General features: G+C 43.2%; 1 protein-coding gene across 13 annotated transcripts in view; it reads left to right on the forward strand.

The window, feature by feature from the left end:
* Window positions 1-10,233: 10,233 nt before the first annotated feature.
* MARK3 (microtubule affinity regulating kinase 3) overlaps window positions 10,234-20,613 on the forward strand; it is a 60,901-nt gene continuing 50,521 nt past the window's right edge. For 3 of the 13 annotated variants that reach the window (XM_059850395.1, XM_059850396.1, XM_059850398.1), the window contains exons 1-2: window positions 10,234-10,840; window positions 18,946-18,984. In XM_059850395.1, the coding sequence (XP_059706378.1) occupies window positions 10,790-10,840; window positions 18,946-18,984 (90 nt within the window). In that variant the 5' untranslated portion in view covers window positions 10,234-10,789. The remainder of the gene's footprint in view (window positions 10,841-18,945; window positions 18,985-20,613) is intronic. The other 10 variants (XM_059850402.1, XM_059850405.1, XM_059850403.1 and 7 more) reach the window with 7 other exon arrangements.

Below are 20,613 nucleotides of genomic sequence, written 5' to 3' on the forward strand. Positions count from 1 at the left end.
CCTGTAATTAAAGCCTGGATCCTAATGTGCAAGTACTGAGAGACCACATGCTGGCTGGTTTTCTTTGTAGCTTGAATAGTGTTCCTTTAATGTAGGTGGGTTGTTTTTTTGGTTGGAGGGTTTTTCGTGCGTGTGAGAAACATAACTAGGCCTTCATCTTTTATGCATTTCCTTGTGCCTTCCAGACCCAGAGCTCCTCTCCATCATTTGACATCATTTCTAGTTCTGAAAGATGCACTTACTAGAAAAAGACATAAGGGTGTTTTCATTGCAGTACATCATATTCACATACATAAAATATTAAAAGCAATATAGATGAACCCAAAAACAATGCATCACTTTAGAAATAGTATTAGTCTTTTCCCTAGGTGTTAGAGAAGGAGATAAATCCTACCCTGTAAGACATTACAGCCTCCATGGACTCCCAAGGGGAGTGTGTGCCATGCTTAGAGATACCAGGAGGGTCTGTTACAAGGGGAGCAAAACATTTCCTGCTATATGCATGCAGACACAGAGGAATATAAACATGTGTGTGTGTATGGATGCTTACACAGCATTTGTCAGCACTGCCAAGGAGCACTGGTTGTGCCTGCCTCACGCTGCTGTCTTTTGAGGACAGAATGCATTTCCTGAGTCCTCTCCCAGTCTGTGCTGGGTCTCCCCAGAGGTACTGAAATCCATGGCACAGTGCCACGGAGAGGCCTGCAGGACGTGGCACTGAATGGCAAATGTAGCCCAATGGAAACAGCAAGTTTTTCTCTAATGGACAGCCCCACTAAAAGAGCCTTTCAATGTCCTCCAATATCTTTGTTCAATTCACTGCAGTCAGACTTTGGCCCCAGGTGAGCCCAGGCTCGGTCTCAGGGGACTAAAGGTGATGCATCTGACCTTCAGCAGTGTCCCCTGGAGACAAGTGCCCTCACAGGTCATCTCCCTCACATAAGAAAGCAAAATGGTTTTCTTCCTCCTAAAGGGTATCCTAGAGGCTCAGCCCCATAATAACCAAATGCAATACTCACTGAAGCCCAGTAGGATGAGGAAACAAGAACTCAAACCACCCAGGATCACACCCAGCATGGGACCTAATGCAGCCTGTGAGTTCACTCCTCTTTGTGAGAGGAGCAGATTTACTCCCAGGGTTAGAGTCTGCATGTTTTTCCAGCTGCTAGCTCTCTCCCCATCCCTCAGATCCATGTGTCTTCCCAGTCTTTCAGTTCTTCATTCATGTCCACATGTGTGTTCCCTTCTTCCTCTCCCACTGGGAAGCCTCCCACAGCCCACCCATCTTCTCCAATGCCATCCCTCACTTCCCCTCCTGGGGCAAGGCAGCAGGAACCAGCACTGCTCCCACGTCCCTGCTTACTGGAGTTAAAACCATCCCATCTGCTAATGTAGACACACAGAAGTGCTTTCAGGAAAAGCTGTTTGGAAAACAAGAGCAAGCATTTAAAAACCTGCAAAATCCTCTCCATTCCATTATCTTCCCTTTTTTCAATCTTCCCTCTTTTATTCCCCTTTTTTCAACAGAAAAGTCTAATATTAATAATTATTGGTGTCTCTTTTTCATGGGTATTTGATTCCATGTTGCTGCTGAAAAAAAAGGGTAAATATAAAAAGGTTCCTAAAGCATTCAGAGTCATACACCCACATTTCTCTCCAATATTATCTTGCTTTTCAAAGTTAGACTGAAAAATCTACAATTATTGTAAAAGTTTTAAAACAAATTTAAAGGTCTGATTCCTCGAAGCTCAGGTGGTCCAGGATTCAGTAGCCACCAAAGAAAGTAAAACCAGAAGCAATAGAAAATATGAAAATCCTTTTACAGGCAGAAAATGTTAATGGGAGACATGTTAAAGGTGTTAATAGTGCCAATGCCATATTCAGCATCTCCTATAAATGGGGAAGGGAATGTTACTGTTGGCGACCCTAGGCAATGACAGGAAGTATTTATTAGCTCAACGGGATCCTATATTTGCAAGGGTAAATCCAGCCAGCAAGAATTATCACTCTGCTGACAGACAAGCTGAGGGGCCAAGGAGAAGGTAGGTGGCAAAGTGGGCATTCACTGAGGGAAAGGGACAGTGCAGAGGCCCCCAAAAAGCAGCACTCTACAGGCAAGAGGGTTCTCAGGGCTCCCTCCTGCCCTGTTCAGAGCAGCTCACAGCTGTGGCTACTCTGATGGTATTTTTATGAATGGTGAAAAGATACTTTAGTCCAACAAGTCATAGAAGTACTGGGCTAAGAGAGAGAAGGGCAAAAGAGAATAAAAGCAGTGAAAGGTGATTAATGCTATGTAGTTGTAGGTAGATGCTTGCCTATAAATCATGTGATGGTGTGTAACATGAAAAGAAAATTGAAGCAAGTTATTCAAAGGGAAACTCCATGGCACATGGAAAAAACTCTTCAGCTATACATCACAGGTTTGATTTTCTCTGCTCAGAATACCTGCAGCAGACATGGACTTCACTGCCAACAGGGACTATTCATTTGTTATGGTTGTATAGTGCCAGGCACTTGAAGCAAGTCCTACAAAGCTCTGTGATTCATACAGACCACAGACCTAATCCCAGAATGTTTATTGTCATCAGTGAAAAAAGGCTAAGCTGTGACAGGCACTCTTGGCCAGGAAGAAGCAGAGCTGGTGCCCTGACTATTTTGGGACAAAGACGTCCTGTTCCTCCAAAGCCTGAGCTGGGAGTACATCTTTCCCACTGGGAAGCACCAGCCAGGCTGGCTACAGGGACAGCCAGGGGGAACCTGGCCCTCTACAGCAACTTCAGATGCCTGCTCAGCTAAATACAGATGCAGATGAATAAAAGACTTGAGTTTATTTCTTGTGTGTGTTTGAAATGATGATAGTCTTAATTCTTGCTTTTCATTTTGATAATAATAAAGCATTCCTTCTAATTCATCTTGCTCTTCTATGCATCTTGAAAACTGTCCCATGCTTAGATGATAAAACATCCCCTCTCCCTCCAAAAGTGTTTTTATGTTGTTGTGTGATGTGAATTATAATCAGGATCGGGGCAACAGCATTAACGTGATATTTTTCCAATTCAGTTTGAAGCTATTGACCTTCTACCATTTGTAGCCATAACACCAGGTTGTGATACAAAAACTCAGGATAAACATGCAAATAAAATATTTCTTCCTTCCTTTTGCAAATGTTATTTATGATTATAGAGTTATTATACTATATTGTTCAACCCCCCCCTTGTTTCAGTAGGACATATAATGTTGCTGACTTTGTCTGGGTAATTATCAGCACATAAGCACAGCAATACAGATGCCTGTGATATCCAGTAACTTTTTGGGCAGTGGGAAAGCTCCAAAGGAAAGCAAATGTTGGAGAAGGTTTCGGAAAAGGTAGAGAGAAGGATCTAAGTAATTATAGGCCTGTCTCCAGACATGAGTCCCAGCAGTATAATGGAATGACTCATATGGATCCAGATTAACAAAGAATCAAAGGAGGAAAATATCATTAATGCCAATCAACAGGAGTTTATGGAAAGAGACCCGTGCAAACTGACTTGTTATCTTTCACCAAGGAGATTGTAAGGTTGAGTGATAAACGTAACAAAGCTGATGTAAAACACTTGGATTTCTTTGAGGCCTTCAACTTGTTGCAGCAAGACATGGTGATTAAGAAACCGAAACAATCCAAAGCCAACGTGACACATACAAATTGGTTGTCTAACTAATCATCCCTGAGACACCACCATGGGGTTCCTGGAAGGGTGCTTGGGGCATTGTGAGCAGCAGGCACTGCTTACCCCCAGGGTGCCACCCTGGGACCTTCAGCTCAGTGTCCCACCCCAACCATTTATTCAGTCCTGTCCTTGCATCCCTTCCCTTTGCTTGCTGGAAGACCTCACTAATCAGCTGTGTTTTCTCAGAGTTGTTTATTTTTCCTTTCCCACCCTGGATGGTCTGTGCATTGTGTGAATTTTCAAGACGGCAATTACTTACAGACAATTTTTTAACATCAGAAAAATCCAATACGGTCCCATAACCCTGCACAATTGGTTCTTCATCTTCACCAGCTGATATTTTATCAAGAACTGCAAAGAAACAAAAGGATTGCTGATAAGGTTTGTGGATGACACCAAGACAGAGGAAAAAAGGTAAAAAATAAAGGATGTGTCAGCACTACAAGCAGACCAGTTTACAAAATTGCATTTAGATGAACAATACATATTTGAGTACAACCAAAGCTAAAAATCACACCTGTAGGAATAACAATAATAAAGGGTAGTTTCAATATAAGAGATACCAAAAGGGCACATGAGACACAGCTGAATGTAAGTTTCCAGAGTTCAGATTACAGTATCTGAGAGGGCTGAATGGGTTCTTTGGCATCAGCTAAAAAACCTACGTCACGTCTGTATTTGTGTTTCACGTTATTACAGATGAAAAACCATGTTCACATCTGGTATCCACAGCACAAACCAACGAATAATGTAGAGATGAATCAGAGGAAACATACATGCTACTGCTTACAAATTTGAATAGGATGCCTTTTGATAACAGACCCCAAGACTTCAGTCTCTTTAGTCTCTTGAAGAGATGGGTGTGGGCTAAACTGGTTCCCAATTTGGAGTAAAAGTCTGATCATCCATGACACAAAAACAGTGTGGGAAAGTTCCCATAGCTGTAAGATTCATTAGCAGGCATACCCAGAAGAGAAGCAAAGGTTTCTAAAAGCACAGAGGAACAATCACATGGACAGTCTTCCTAAATTGCTCACTGATTCCTTGCCTCTGGTAATATTTAAATAAAAGATACAACCCAAATCAAACACAAATTACTTCAGGGAAATATACAGAGGGACTTCAGGGCTTGGATCTGCTAAAACTTTGGAGACTGTATGAGGAACAACCTGGGTCTTCACCTAAAGTGCCTTCAGAAAATACTGAAGCTCAGCCTAGGTCTGAACCTCGACACACACTCTAGTATGAATAAGGTGGATTTAACAAGTGTGGGCTATACCAATTTTTAGGATAACCTTTACCCAAAAGCCCTGGAATTTATCTTACTGCAACAAAACACTTACTTCCCATTATTGCTTGGGCACACCAATTCTTAACCAGCACTTGAAAACATGACACGTTCAGGAGTCATCTATTCTTTTCCCATCATTGTGAATAGAGTCATTGATTCAGTATCAACCACACAGGAAATGGCATAGGAGGCACAGTAACATGCCTGACTTAGATGGCAAAGCATCTAGGATGTTGCTCTGGTGGGGTCATGTGCTAAGAATGGAAGAGGCTTGCTATAAAACACCTATTTTAGCTTCAAACCTACAGAGTCAAATCCAGAGCTAGCATCACCACCAATTGCCTACTTGTCCTTTACGTTGCCTTCGTAACCCACATGGTGTCAGGGTCATGGAAAGCCAAGGAGGTATTTTCAATCCCCTGTTTCTCTAACAGTGACCTTGTGCCAAGCCATGAGAGCAGTGCTCTCACTGTCTCTCTGCTGCACTGTGATTCTGTCCTGGAGCTATGACCCATACAGGCATTTGCATCAAATGGCACCGGAATTAGTGCAGATCAGGCACTTGATAGCAATCCCACCATGAAGGTTCACATGTCATGCACCACACTGCATGGCTCTGCAGGCAAAACACAGCATGCCCTGCCCTGCAGGAAGGGAATTACATGAGGCATGCAGTCCAGGAACCACCACTGTTTGCTCCTGTTTGTCCACAGCTGCAGCCCAGCCTCTGAACATCTCACTGGAGCGATGCAGAGCAGTCACAGGGCCGTGGCCACTCTGCTGTCCCCAGGCACTTGAATGGACCAAAGGGAGAAGTGAACACACACAAAATCTTCTCCCACCTCTCAGATCTCAGTCTCTGCTTGACACAAAGCTGAGAAGAAAGATCTTTTCCCTTTCCAATGTTTCTCTGCTGTCCACATTACATTTTGTTCTGGCCTTGCAGGAGGTTGCACTTGGGCCTCATCATAACTGAGCATGGACTATTGATTCAGGTTGCAGACAGTAATCAGTCCTTTTCTATCAACAGTTTTGTCATTAACATTTCAAAAATAATATGCTTTTTCCTACCATAAAACCCTGTTAAGATTATGTATTGCCTGGAAGTTAAGATTTTAAAACCAAATACAAATACTGATTTCAAACACAAGGAATGACTTCAGTTCTAAAGACAACACTAATGATAAAACAGCCCTGGAAATATTTCACTGCATGTGAAAGAATTCACTTCATTACCGTAGAATTTCTACTAGAAAAAGAAAAAAGGCATTGGAATAAGAATAGTATTAACTATATCCCAGTGGATGTAACATATTTTAAAATGTGTTTTTCAAAGGCTTAAGGAAAAAATGAAAAAGTTTCATCAGGGTTAATGACTATCAATCTAAACTGGAATTTTTGTACAAACTAAATTATTTAATACCTGGGCAGGTTTCCAGCTGGTAAGCACTGTCATAGCTGCAGAATACAACAGAGCACCTATAACAATTACATTAGCTGATTCTCTACTTGTCTATACCAACTGATGTCTTTCAGTCTCCAGCCTTTAAAGAGTGGTGAGTGGAATACAAATTCCTCAATCAGTTCTGCATTTGTAATCCTTCTTCCAAAAGTAAGACTCAAAACCTGTGCATATGAATACATTAAACTTAATCCTTATGTTTTGCCCAGCAATTGTAATCAAGTCCAACATTTTTTGCTCTGACTGCAAATGCTGTTGGAGTCTGCTCTGTGCAGTGCAGTGTTAGGAGGTTCTTAGTGTGGCTTTTAATGGCCAGAAGAAAAAAAATTCTAAATTCTTCACCACAGTGATGTCATTCTGTATCTTATTGTTTTTTCTATGAGGTGGCAGCCAAATGAGTGACATTCAAAAGCTACCTTAACTGGCAGAATCTGCTTCCTGTATGTTTTTGAGTCATATTCTCCAGCTCTACTGCCAAAACCAAGTTTTTATAACTGCTAGCACTGTAGCCAGTACCACTCAAAACACAAATTGCAGCCTATTCTGGTAGGATACAAACACTGTCATTGAAGTCTCCCTTACAAAATCACTGCCACCATTACTAGTGATAGCACAAGAACCAGAAACCATGATAGGATTATCAGACTGCTTTCTGAGTTTTCAAAACCTTTATATAGGAAAAGAAATCACCCTCTGATTTGTGAATGTGGCTTAAGCAGTACCTGATAATACACAGAATATTTATGGACAACAAAGAATGACGAAACCCACACCATCAGCTTTTTTCTAAGGCCCAATTTCTAAGAAGATCATGAATACATTTTGAAATTAACTTATCTGTTTAAATGGGAGAAGCAGAATTTGGCAACAATGAAATGCAGAAGAAAGCACCTGCTAGGCAGTTTGTCATTCCCTGTGCAAGTTTTGCTACACAGTAAAACCAGCTCTAATCAATGTTGTCATTTAATGGCAATAAAATAGCAAAATCAGCTACTGTTATTTTTGTGGTCTCAAGCATTTCTTCAGAAGCTCTTACTTCAAAATCCCTTTGCCAATCAAAAACGTGACTCTGAAAGATACAGTCATCCCCCATAGCTCCCCGGCTCCCTGTGCCCTTTCCCCAGCCCCTTTAAATTTGGACTGCAAGTATTAAATGTAGGTTTTATCAAGGGCAATAGTGGAACTTCTACTGTATCAACAGGCCCAGGAATTCCATCTGACTATCCACCATTGTACAGTTCAGATTTTATCTGAGTGACTACTGCTTCCACGGAGCAGAAATGCAAGTATGTAAAACACAATGCTACATTTAATGCCTCTTCATGCCCGTGCACCCAACTTGCACAGATCAGGACAGGCACACTCTTCGGTGCAAACAGCATTACGTGTACTTCCCACACTCTGCCAACAGCTCCAACGTGGGCAGCTCAGCCTGCCCATGCTGGCTGGAGTGCCCACGAGTGCAGGGTGAGAGCTCCAGGCTGGGTAACAACCCAAAGAAACCTCTGCCCAATTGCTGCCCTTTTTCTGACTTCGTCATAACTCAATTACAATTTTTTATAAACACATCATAAAGAACATATTCTACTGGCAACCAAAAAATAAAAAGATGAAGCAGCAGCAGTGGCAAAAGCAGAGTCAGGAGATCTGGATACTTTTCCTGGCTTTGCTTTAGATTTGTGACTGACCTTGACAAGGTAGATATAGACAAATCCCACTCCCTGCTCTGTGCAAGGGGTCCTGCCGGCTTCCCAGGGAGAGTGGCTCTACTATGAGTATGCATTGTCTGAGCAAATACACACGTGGATGTGCATGTACACACAGAAATACAAACATTTGCACAAGGGGTGAGTCCTGAAATCCAAAATACCCATCACTGACACAGAGCAAGGCATCAGCTTAATGAGAGGTCGGAAGGAAAACCTGCAAGTCAGATGTTGTGGAGCATTTTGTAGTCCTGATGATTAAGTAACAGACATACAACATTATTGGGCGGCATTCAAAGGCCATCTTTCCTTGTTCATGTCTCTAAAAGCAAGGGAAATATCACCTATATTGTAGGATGGATTTCAGTGTTGAGCTGGCAAATATTTATGAGAGCCATAAAGTTTAGAAGTCTAGTTTAGTCTTTCCACTTTAGAAAGACAAAATGTTACTGCTAGGCTGCCAGATCCACAGATAATGCCAAGTTTCTACAAATCCCACCAGACCCAACTTTTTTTTTTGACAGAGGTTCATATTTTTTCTGTTAAAAAAAAAAAAAAATACCCCAGAAGTAGGTTTGGTTTCAAACCACCTACATGCTGAATATACAGAAGTTATTTCTCTTTCTTGTTTTTCATTCATAATTAGATCTACTCATGACTATACCAAGATCTTCTTCATAGACTTAAAAAGGACTATGCAGAGTAACTACTGGATACACAAAGAATGTTTTGATAGCTCAGGCTTCCACCCTCCTTCAACAAATGAACCAAGCATCAGGCTGGTATGAAAATGCAGTGCTGTCACACTGTATGGGTGTCTAATGGCACCAGGTGAGATCTGCCAACAGCAGCCTCAGACCATCACCAGGTGTGAGCTCCCTTCTGTAACACACACCATCCTCTAGGCTGGGAAAGCCAAGAAAAGGAAAGACGTGCTTTGGCAGATGGCCCAAGGACAGAACCCTGAACACAGATGACCATTCCTGGACTATGCCTGCCTGTGTCCCTTTCCCTGGCTGTGAGTGGGCAGTGGGGTCTGTCCTCTTCCCCAGCCAAGGGCTGGCTCTGTAGGGAGATCTGCCATTTCTCCAGACACTCTGTGCACCATCCCCTCTGCCCCACAGTGCTCCCCAAAATCTGAACTCCCCACATCTCCTCCCACACTGGGGTGGGCACATCTCGCTGAGGGCCTCTTTATAGAATCAGAATCAGAGACTTTTAAGGCGTTGGAAGAGCCCAGTGTGCCAACCCACTGCCATGGGCAGGGGCATCTCCCACTAGACCAGGTTGCTCAAAGCCCTATCCAGGCTTCAACACTAGCAGGGATGGGGCATCCACAGTTTCACTGAGCAACCTGCTTTGGTGCCTCACCACCCTCACGGTAAAAAAGTTCTTGCTAATATCTAATCTAATTTTCCCCTCTTTCAATCTGTACCCACTACTGCTTGTTCTATCACTACAGCTCCTCATGGAGTGTCCCTCTCTAGCTTCCCTGCAGACCCTCTCAGACACTGGAAGGTTGCTGAGGTGCCCACACCACCTTCTCTCTACAGGCTGAACAGCCCCAGATTTCTCCATCTTTGTAGGGGAAATGCTCCAGTCCTCTTAACAACTTCAAGGTCCCCTCTAGATTTGCTCCAACCGTTCCATGTCCTCCTTGTCTTGGGGACGCCAGAACTGTATGCAGTGCTCCAGGTGGGGTCTCACAAAAGCGAACCCCGCCTCAAGCCGTGCCGCCCCGGGGCTGCTCCGATCCCCGGAGGACAGCGGGGCCGGCACGGAGGGCAGGGCCGGTCCCCCGAGGACTGCGGGGCCGGCACGGAGGGCAGGGCCGGTCCCCGGAGGGCAGGGGCCGATCCCTGGAGGACTGCGGGGCCGGCACGGAGGTCAGGGCCGGTCCCGGCCCCGAGGCCCCCGCACACGCCGGGCGAGGGGCGGGACCTTCCGGTTCATGTCGGCGCTGGGCTGGCGCGGAGGAGCAGCGCGGCCATCTTGCCTCGTCCGGGAGCGGCGGCGGGGCGGGCGGGGGGCAGGCAGAGAGGGAGGGAGCGGCGGGCGGGCACCCACCGAGCGTCCGCAGCCCGCGGGGCGCCGGCCTTCTCGGAGCCTGGGGCGGGCCGCGATGCGAGCGGCGGCGCGGTGAAGCGGGGCCGCGGCGGGGGAAGGAGAGGGCAGCCCCCCGGGCGGCGGGCCTGCGCTAGCCGTGCCCCGGCGGCAGCGGAGAGAAGCCGGGCTGCGCGGCGTCCTGCTGCCGCCTCCTCCCGCCCGCCCTGCGCTCACCCCCTCCCCCCCGGAGCCGCTCCCTCACCGCCTCCCTTTCCCCGGCTCCATCCCTTCCTTCGGCTCCATCCCCTCCCCGCTGGATGAGGCGGCCCCCTGCCCGCTGCTGACCCCTGCGGACCCCGGCTGTAGGATGAGCCCGAAGGACTCGGAGGGGGCGAGGCCGCTCCGCTCCCTGAGGAGGATCTAGTGGGGGGGCACCGACGCGACGCCGCCCCCCGCCAGGCACCTCGTCCTTCATGGTGGCTTCCTACGACCACCATCTCGGAGCAGACGCGCAGCCCGGGGCCCGTGTGTGTGTCTGTGCGCGCCGCCGCCGCGGCCGCCCGAGTGAGGGAAAATGTCCACTCGGACTCCATTGCCCACGGTGAACGAGCGCGACACCGAGAATGTGAGTACCGCGGCCGCGGGGGACCCGCCGCACCGCGCCGCGCCCGGCCCCGCCGCGCGGGCATCGCCCCGCGGGGCGCTGTCAGCAGCCGCCCGCCGCCTGTACGCTGCATAAATTGCCGATTTATTCTGAATTGATTGTTTTTTTAACCCCTCCACAGCACGGTTCGCCGGCTCCGTGGCGTTTGCGGGCATCCCTCCCCCTCCCAAACCCGGTGTCCCCTCTTTAATTCCCCCGGTACTATTTGAGTGTCGCAGGGTGGCGAGGATCGGGTTGGTTATGTCGGTAACGGGGATTCGCGGTGGGGAGCGCTGGGGGGCTGCTGCCTTCTCCTGATATGCAAACTTACTGCCAAAGCACCCGAATAAACCTCTGGTAAACAGATGGGAATAATTCAGCTTGCCTAGGGGTGGGCTAGGTGACCTAGATAATAGGCCTCTTCCCTGCTTAATTTGCAGGGTTCTCGATGGTAATGACGCTGTTAGGCTAGTCACCTGTTCAGATGACATTAAAAGGGTTTCTTTATTGGAATTACCCTTTGCGCAAGGGAGCCTGTTCCCTTCACACCGAATACCCCTTTTTTTTTTTTTTTTTTTTTTTTTTTTTTTTTTTTTTTACCTTGACAAAGCCAAGGTTTAGGAATTGACACTTTATTTACAATATTAAGTCAGGCACAAAGGTCGTATGCTAAAGGAAGAAAGAACAAAAAAAACAAGCTCGTCCTACCACATGAGCATATAGCAACAAACGAAGCTCGGTAGGAGACTCCCTTTCTGCAGATAGAAACTGTGTTTCTCCTAAGTTAAAACTTACTTGATCCTGGTGTGTCCTGTCTAACCATTTTTCTGCATAGGCTCTGACATGTCCCCAAATGATAAACAGAAGGGAGTTGTCACTCACTGTAGTCTAAAATGAGTTGATAGGTGAACTTTGTATTCAGGTTTTTGTGAAGGCTGTCTGATATTCTTTACAAGATAGCAAGATCGATGCTAAGCTTGACGGAGGAGGCTTTTTTTTTTTTTTTGCGTGGGCTTCTTATGTTTTGGACTGGCATAAAAGGTGGGAACTTTGGTTAAAGATCAGGAAAAACTGTTGGATTGTTCTAGACCATAAATAGTCTGAGAAGAGTGATGGTAGCCCCATTGTTTAAAACAAGACCAGACAAAGCGTTAGAAAACATGCTGCATGGAACAATTACTGCATTACTAGGGATTTAGATTTTATTGACATAATAGGCACTTCTGACTTCTGTGATCTTTATTTGCTTTAGCACTACAGGCAACCTGCAGGCTAAGGGCTGTATTGAGCAAAAAGCCAACTAAGCATATTTGGTTGTAAAATCTCAATGAGCTTCCTGTCTTGTGGAAGAAAATAATTAAAATATTATGCGGCCCTTCCTATGCCATGGGGAGAGTTGAAGTTGAAACGTACTCTACAAAATACTGTGCAGAGTTTATTTGGATGATTTTGGTCTGTACTAAACCTGACTGGACTTTTCAAGCTCCATGTGAATGTTTGGAGGCCACATAGTAAATTATTTTATAAAATTTTCAGATCAGATTCCCCAATTAATTAAAACTCTGCTGTGGATAACTTAACAGTGGAAAGACTTAATATGTGCTTGAGGAAACATAATTATTCAGAAGCTGTGTGTTCTAGCACTTGAAGTTAGGTTTTTACATGTCTTCCATTTAAGGCACCTTGTTCTCACTTCAAAATATTGGTTTAACACTTCTGTTTAGATATCTTCATAATTTGACATACATGGATTGTCTTGCTTGCAGATAAGTTGCCTTAGGTTTAGAATAAGGCATATTTTTAAACTGCTGTATTCTGTGCCAGTGTCCATAGAAATACCTGTAGGTAGTGATATTGACAGGGAATGATTAATCCAAGTACTCGCCAGATCCAGTCAGCCAAGCCCTCCCCAGTACAATACCATATTCCTCAGGAAGCTCTCTGATATTTTGGCCATCAGCTATCTAGAAATTTACCAAACTCTATTTTGTTATGCCTTGCTTAGAAACTGCATTTTAATCTGACATTTAGTCTGTCTGAATTACCCCTACAGCTGTGAACGCCAGGTCTGTTTTTAAATGCCAAATGCAATAATTTTGATACTTCAGCTAACTGTTCTTTACCCCAAATCTGGGTGTGTTATGTGGGCAGGTAAATTGAGCCTTGGTTCATTCTCTTTCACATAAGAGAAGTCTAATTAATTAATATTCAGAGGGCTCTTTGAAGAGGCTTAGGAGGTGCCAAGGTATTCAGCTAGCCTTTGGGCCATGGTTGTGGACCCCATTAATGCCTTCTCTCTGCTTGGAAGGTTACTACTGCTGACAAAGGCTTGGCTGGTGTTGAATCTGGTTGAACTGTGCTGATCATAGCTTATCCATGCCTATACTTGTAGTTTTGAAAATGAAGTTAGCCTCCAGAATGACAGTGAGTGTAAATTTTCATTGTCTGTGCTTGCAGTTAACCACATTTAGTGGTTGGCAGGTCCTGTTGAATAAAAAAGTGTAATTGCCAGTACTTGGTTTTTATTTTTTTTTTCCTAAGGCTTCTTATCAAGACATGCTGAAGTGGAAATACTGTCACAGTGACTTTCCCCAAAAGTTGCTCAGAGCTACCAAGCCTTTAGTGCCTTTGAGATTAAAGAATTTGGCTGCGAGTCACCTGGTTTTGAGAGGAAAGGCATCCCAGATGATCTGTGATCATAGGAACTTCACACTTGGACAGTTGGAAGCTGGCTGGTGGCCTGCGATGAGCTGGCTCCTCACCGCAGAGACACAGCAGCTCCTCTCTGGCCATGTCTTGTGCAGCAGTGGCTGCCAGCTGCTTAGGGGACAGAAGTGCAGGACAGGATCAGATCTCTGTCTTTTTCAAAAATATGTCCTGCATGTGAGAAAGAAAGCAACAGAGACAGCAGAGACCTCCTTCATGCAAATCTGGGAGACAGGATAGACAGAGAAGAAGGACTTTAGATGACAGAATGAGTAAACCTGTTTTACTAGTGATGAGAAGGAATGGAGAGAAGATGGAGGAGAATAGAGTGTGGAAACACAGTGGAAAAGGAAGATAGAAGGTGGAAAACAAAAGATGAGAGGAGTCACAGAGGAATGTGCATATGGCAGGATGGAGGACAGCCAGTGACAAAGAAATAGGAGCAGAAGGAACAAGATTGTGAGGAGTAGGACAACTATTCATTAAAAAAAATATTCAAAGAGTGGGAAGATGATAGCAAACTATAGATAGAAACAAGGAAATACAGGTGGTATGGAGGTTGGAAGATTACTTTTTTTAACAGCATGAAATAGAAAAGAAAAATCTTTGATTAAAGAGTTTAATTAAAACCTCCGTGTTCGTTGCACAGTTGTGGTTTTTTTTGGGGGAAAAAAGGTCAAGTCTTTTGAATGTGTTGGTTCTGCAGGCCAATCTGAATTAAATATTTAAATAATTACAGGAAAAGCAAGACTAAAATATACTCTTATCTCCATGACTGTGCCTAATGTGAAAAATTTGCTATTGAAAAATGCCAGCATGATGGCAACTGTGCTTGCACAAAAGGAATCTGTGCAGCAGAAGTACCACCCCTTTTTGTTGTTTGTTTCTTTTTTTTTAAATTTCAAAAGATTTAGCAAAGGCAGAGTTAGGTACAAAAATGTATTTTAAAATAGTGGGAAAGTTAGTGCAGTATGTCTTAGTTTATTACCAATTAACTATGAAATGCATTAGAGCATTTGCAGACAATATGCAAGCTTGCATTGTTCTATATATTATTTATCAGTCTTCTCCTATTACAGATAGATCTGTAATTTGAATGCTTTCTTCCGTAGCATGAAATCCTGTGGGTTTTTTTAAAGAAGGGACTGAGGAGGGAAGAGTTCCTGTGGCCAAGACTTCTGACAGATTTTCTTCTACTGGACCATCTACACTATTCCATATTTTTCACCAGTTGTAATAAATGTTCTGGTTTGAATTAAATTGGGCAAAGATGGCAAAATAACTAGAAATGAAAAATATTTTAGGAATTCACCTGGCATGTATTTTTTAGTGCCAAAATTCCCCAGAGCAGAAAAAAATGCTGATGCCCGATAGGCCTGGTACTGTGCCCTCAGAAAATACCTGGTGAGGCTGCATGACATTGCGAGTCTTCAACTGCTAGTATTTTCACATTTTTGCAGTGAGACATTTAATTCTCAGCTGTGCTGAGCAGCCTGTGCTGTGGTGTTTAATCCCTTGGTTTCAGTCAGCTCTCACTGATGGGAGGCTGCTGGGGGCATCAGCCTCGGGTGCCCCTTCCCACCCGCGGTTTGTGCCAGCGCTGATTATCACGGGGCTCTGAGATGAGTCTGGTCAGCTCTGATCCGACTGCTAGAAACTCTTAAGAAAAATGGAGTTATCCCCATTCTGTGGCTGTAAAAAGAATATCCAGTGCAGGTGGGGAAGGTTAGAAATGCTTCCTAGTGGTTTTGTTTTGGTTTGAATTAAGCCAGTCATAGCACCCTAGAGCTAGGGTAACTTGAGTTGTGCCTCAACTACAAACAGATACATATTTACAAGTGTAATTTGGGATGTTTTGTTCCTGGAAATAATATTTTTTTCCCCCTTTCTTACATTATTTCAAAAACAGAAAAAACAGGTTGTGGGACCTTACTCCAGAAAATGTTACATAGACTTAAATCATTAGCACCACCAAATGTGGCTTATATTGCGGGCTTAGAAGTAGCAGTCTGAAAAGCAGAACACAGCTGCATGAATTGCTGAAAGAAAATAAATGAGAGTAAATACAGTATTTAGTACACTGAACTTCACAGTCTTCTTCCTGGCTTTTGTTACCCACTCACCTGATATCCTTACCTGCTTGGTTCTCCATTTTAGTTCTAGCCAAAAGATATATTCATGTTGATGTAAGCGGACAGTTCCTGTTGACAACATGTCTCAGGTGACTCAAGTCAAAGGAATTCAAAGAGTGGAGGCATTTGTCTCTCCCAATCTCCATTTCATATGATATATAAGTAGCATGTGTCTGCAACTTCCTCTTCTCCTCAGTCAAGTAATGCTGCCTCATGGGTGTCAGCCAGATCAAAAATGGAGGTCACTTTTTTTTTAGGCTCATGGCATATCAAGGTTGGCTCTGCTTAGCGTGGAGATCTTCTGCCACTAAAATTCTTTAGAACATATGATAAATAGGTGCATACTGCTCTTAAAACAAACCTGAAAGATACTGAGTACACCTGTGATGAGGAAGAAACCCTTGGGTTAGGAAGAATTCTTGCCCCATAAAGCAGCAAGTTGCTGAGCTCAATATGTGTATATATACATGTAAACAGAAATTGACTTTCAAATAAAATTTGTTCCTGCAGGGTTAAAGCCTAAGCAAAGCTTTCTATCTGCAAGCTCAATGTGGTTTTTGAAAACCAACTGTGAAGTGGTTGGTTTTTTTTCTTTTTTTGTTTAGCATGTAATTACTGACAGTGATGATTCTGGAAACAACTTAGTTGGCAGTATTGTTGATGAAGAATAGAATATGGTTGGCTCTTTAGCTATTATTCCCCAGGCTGATGTCAATAAATATCCATTTTAATCAGCAGTAAAGGAACTTTGGCTGGAAAGATATGATGAATGTCAGATCTTGATAATGTGAAGCAACAAAAGAGCTTTTAAAGAGCTTTTCTAACCGGCACCAGACTTATCTTTTTGATTATATAAGCAGGATTTCTTCACTGTTGTGTTGTTCAGTGCTAATCATGGAATTACAGATTCACTCTCTTTCATATGCTGTATAGAGCATGAACCAAATACTGCCAAATACATCTCAGAGGCTGTAGTGGTTTTGCATGGGAGGACTCTTGAGCCAGACCCTGTATGTCTGTGGGGGGAGCATCCTGCCTTTGCCATGGACTGTTGGTGCTTGGCTGTCAGTGCTTCCCCACTCTGGTCTTCAGGGCACTGTTGCACTTGTCACTAGCAATTCCCGCTCCAATTCTCACTGCTGGTCAGTAGCCAGAATTCGGGGTGTGCTAGTGTTGCTTTGGGTAGCAGTGTTTCCTTTGCCAGGTGAAAGTGTCCTGTGTCCCTACTGTCCCCCTCCGTCAGGCTGCCCAGTGTAGGCTGTTCCATTGCTGTGCTCACTTTGAGCTGGATCTGCTGTGTCCTGAGCATTACCCCTGGTTTTTTTATTTTATTTTGCCTTCCCCATTGAGGTGTGGAGGAATTAGGAATGTGTGTCAGAGGTATAGCTTCCATGTGCTAAAGGCTGTTTACTCTCCAGGTTCCCCCTTTAATCCGGTGGTTTGACAGATCTGACCTAATTAGAAGAGCCACTCGTTTTCATGAATGTCATACCAATTACATGAATGAACACTGTGACAGGCTGAGAACTGCGCAGTGAAATCTTCCCCTTTTGACAATGGAAGCATCCCAATTAGTGTTTTCTCTCCCTTAACATCTATATTATATTTCTAGAAGGTCTGCTTGTCTCCCTTGATGAATTCTGACCCTTTCAGTTGTTCCACTCGATCACAACATCCATAATGGTTGGGCTGTAGCCTGCATCAGTGAATAAATCTGCCCTCATGGGTTGATAACTTCAGTGCCATTTTAGGTGAATAGCATTTTTCTTCTCAGGAGACCCTTTAAAATTTTGTGAGATGGAAGCGATGACTGTTTACCCTTAAGATTGATTATGGAGTAAGCTAGTCTAAAAACTGCCTTTTAATTATAAATGTTGGAACCAAATAATTGGTTATGTAAACATCAACATATGCATACTGGGTCTGACACAGCCCACCTCACTCCATATCCTGATTTGTGCCTTGGTCGCTGGTAGAAGGGAAGTAAAATCAGGACAAGTACAGGACATCTTCACCTGATGCATTCCTTTCTCATAATCTAGGAAAGTACTGTCTTATAATACATGATGATTTAGGGAATCCCAGAGCAGTAACTGGTATATAAACAATTGTGGATGAGTGTTTGCTGTGACACCCTTTGGTGGCTGCCAGAAACGTAAGTCTGTGTTTTGACTTTCCAGCAGAATTCCTTCGTCAGCAGTTGCAGGATGCCCTGCTGTGCTGTTTCAGGGATATCTGGCTCAGTAAGATGCTACCTCTGTGCATATCCTTAGGGCTGCCTTTTTGCTCTTACACTGAGTAGTACTCAGCAGTCTGTGTGTTCTTGAAGATACTAATGAGAATGGGAAATAAAATACAACACCTTATTGGGAAGGGCTGCAGTGAAATTTTGTCTTTGCATGTTTATTTAAAATATTTTTGAGTTTTTTAAAAAAACAAACTATGGTATGTTTCATGTTAAGTTTTTCTGTAAATGAGAGTGCTAGTGGGAAGTGTGTAGACATAAATTACCATTTTTTAATATCTTGTGTGCCCAGGTTAAGGTAATGAAGCAATTTAGTGTCTCAAATGTTCATGTTCTGGAATGCTTACATTATTAACATTATAAGGTATAGGCTTTAAGTACAGTTTTTTCTTATTACAGTTAAAAAAGCTGAATCAAACGAGGCTGTCATGATTGTTACTGATCTGACAGCTTTCCAAGAAATTCTATAATATCACTTTGTAGTATTTCATACAGAGGTTAGGTAACAGCTAAGGTAATAAACATTCCTAGAGACTTCAGTAAGATTAAATTTTATTTGTTCATTTTTGCTGATGATAAGCTAGTTCTCACTATTTAATTAAATAAATGCTGTTAAAAAGTTGATACCATTTGTCCCCTACATTTCAGAAAGAGTTTCCTATTTACTGTAATTAAACATGGATTTTTGCAGGTCTTGGACATTCTGATTTCTTACTGTTTTTCAGCTTTTTGAATGGATATCAGATTCTGTTTCTTTCAGGTTTTTTCCTCAACTTTTGGCACCTTCTTAAGCAGTTCAAGAACTTTGGTACTAGTCATCCCCTGCCCTGTGTGTTTCTAATTCTCTGAATGTTAAGATATCTGAAACCATATGGATGCTGGATAAAACTAACATCTACCAAAAAGATTTCAGTTGTTGACACCCTCATACTTCATTTGCTTTTTACTTTTTTTCCTTTTCTTTTTTCTTTCTCTTCATGCTAATCATTATCTGGCTATGAAAGGATGTCGGCTCATCATTGGGGGAAGGCTTTTGCGAAAAGGTGGGTTTTGTGTTGTGTTCCAAATGTAGTTGGTCTTGAATTCAGTCCCTCCCTTGCAGTAAGGTCTCTCACAAATGTGAGATGTTTTACTTCATTTTCTTCTGGGTTGAGTAATAATAGGGTGGGGTTGAGGGGAGGAGGAGAATGTTTTGTTTTGGGTTTTTTTTTTTTAATGACAAAGGTTGTCCTGTTGGCTTGAAAACAGATGGTGCAAAAAAGAACAAACATTTAAAGTATTTAAAATATTTTTAAATGCAACCTGATGCATGCCAAGATATGGAAAAAAGTGCTTTATTGTCATGAGTGGATTTCAGGAAATTTTTCTTTTAAAAGAGGTGGTGACTGGCAAACCTGAAGTTGCACAAAGTACCCCATCACCTTGCCTCAGTTTCCCTCTACAGTGTAATGGTCTTGCTTTACATGCAGACAGATATTTTGGGAATCTCTCAGCCATGGTGAGTTCATTAGCAAGTGTAATTTATACACAGAAAGCACCTCCAGGGAAATACAACTCACCTACCACAATGTATGGAAACTTATTACAAATGAACACATGCTGATTTTAAATTCTGTGTTTTTAAGACAAAGCCCATATCTTCTTGCAACCATATAAATGTGGACCTGAAAAAGAAGCCTGAAATTGAACAGAGTTTTGGGGGGTCAATATAGTGAGGAAGGCAAAATCTGGACATTTGAGGGAAAAGACAAATGACATTCATCTCAGTTTGGAGAGCAGATGATGATGCTATTGAAATTTCTCTGGGCTGAGATTGGCACTGTTGACCTGTTTGCTGAGGAAACTGCCCTGGGAAGTACTTGAGCACAGCCAGATGCTGTACAAGCCAATGCATGATTTGAGCTTTTGTTGGACCACCATATTTTGCTTTTTGCCTACACCGTTTAGCTTTCCATCTGCCTATCACGGCTTCTTGAAAACGACTAGGCTGGGAGGAACGCTTCCGCTCAGTTTTGAGTTTATGCTCTTCATTTCCATATGCAGAAGAAAATCCATGTTGAAATGGACAATCTGTTTTCTGTGGTTTTTAGAAAGCTTGTTGTCTGTTCAGTATAATAATGTAACTGACAGAGGAAGGACTTGCTGATAGATTTATTTATGTGAAGTGGAATATAGTCAAATTAGATATGGTTGCAAATGGCTGGATTTCTACAGAGGAAAACATGGCTTTGAGCAAATCAGTTGGAGAGAACTGAACTGCTTAGGAACACACAGCTTGATACTTAAAACCCACAGCTGAAAAAGATCATTTTCTTGTAAAGAAACAATCTGGGTTGGAGTGGAAATGCAAACCTCCATACAAGGAGATTGTGTTCAGTTTATCAACCCTAGTCCAAATGAGTTCACAGCTATTCATGCCGCCCATTAAATGCAAAGCTGGGAAGCATGAAAAAAATTATAGGACACAAGAAGTCATTTCTCAACAAGAGGACAGTGAAGCTCTCAAGACACAATTACTATGTGGAATAGAGTTTGTTAGTATAACAGAATCTTTCCTTTTCCTGATAGTGCTTATGTGAAGTAGGGTGTGAGTCAGATCAATTTTGGCTAACCTGTTCTCTGGCTTGTGACTATGTCGTGCCTGATGCCCACATCTCAGCTGCTTCTTAGGC

The sequence above is a fragment of the Haemorhous mexicanus genome, chromosome 6, assembly GCF_027477595.1.
Source record: "Haemorhous mexicanus isolate bHaeMex1 chromosome 6, bHaeMex1.pri, whole genome shotgun sequence".
Taxonomy (NCBI): Eukaryota; Metazoa; Chordata; class Aves; order Passeriformes; family Fringillidae; genus Haemorhous; species Haemorhous mexicanus.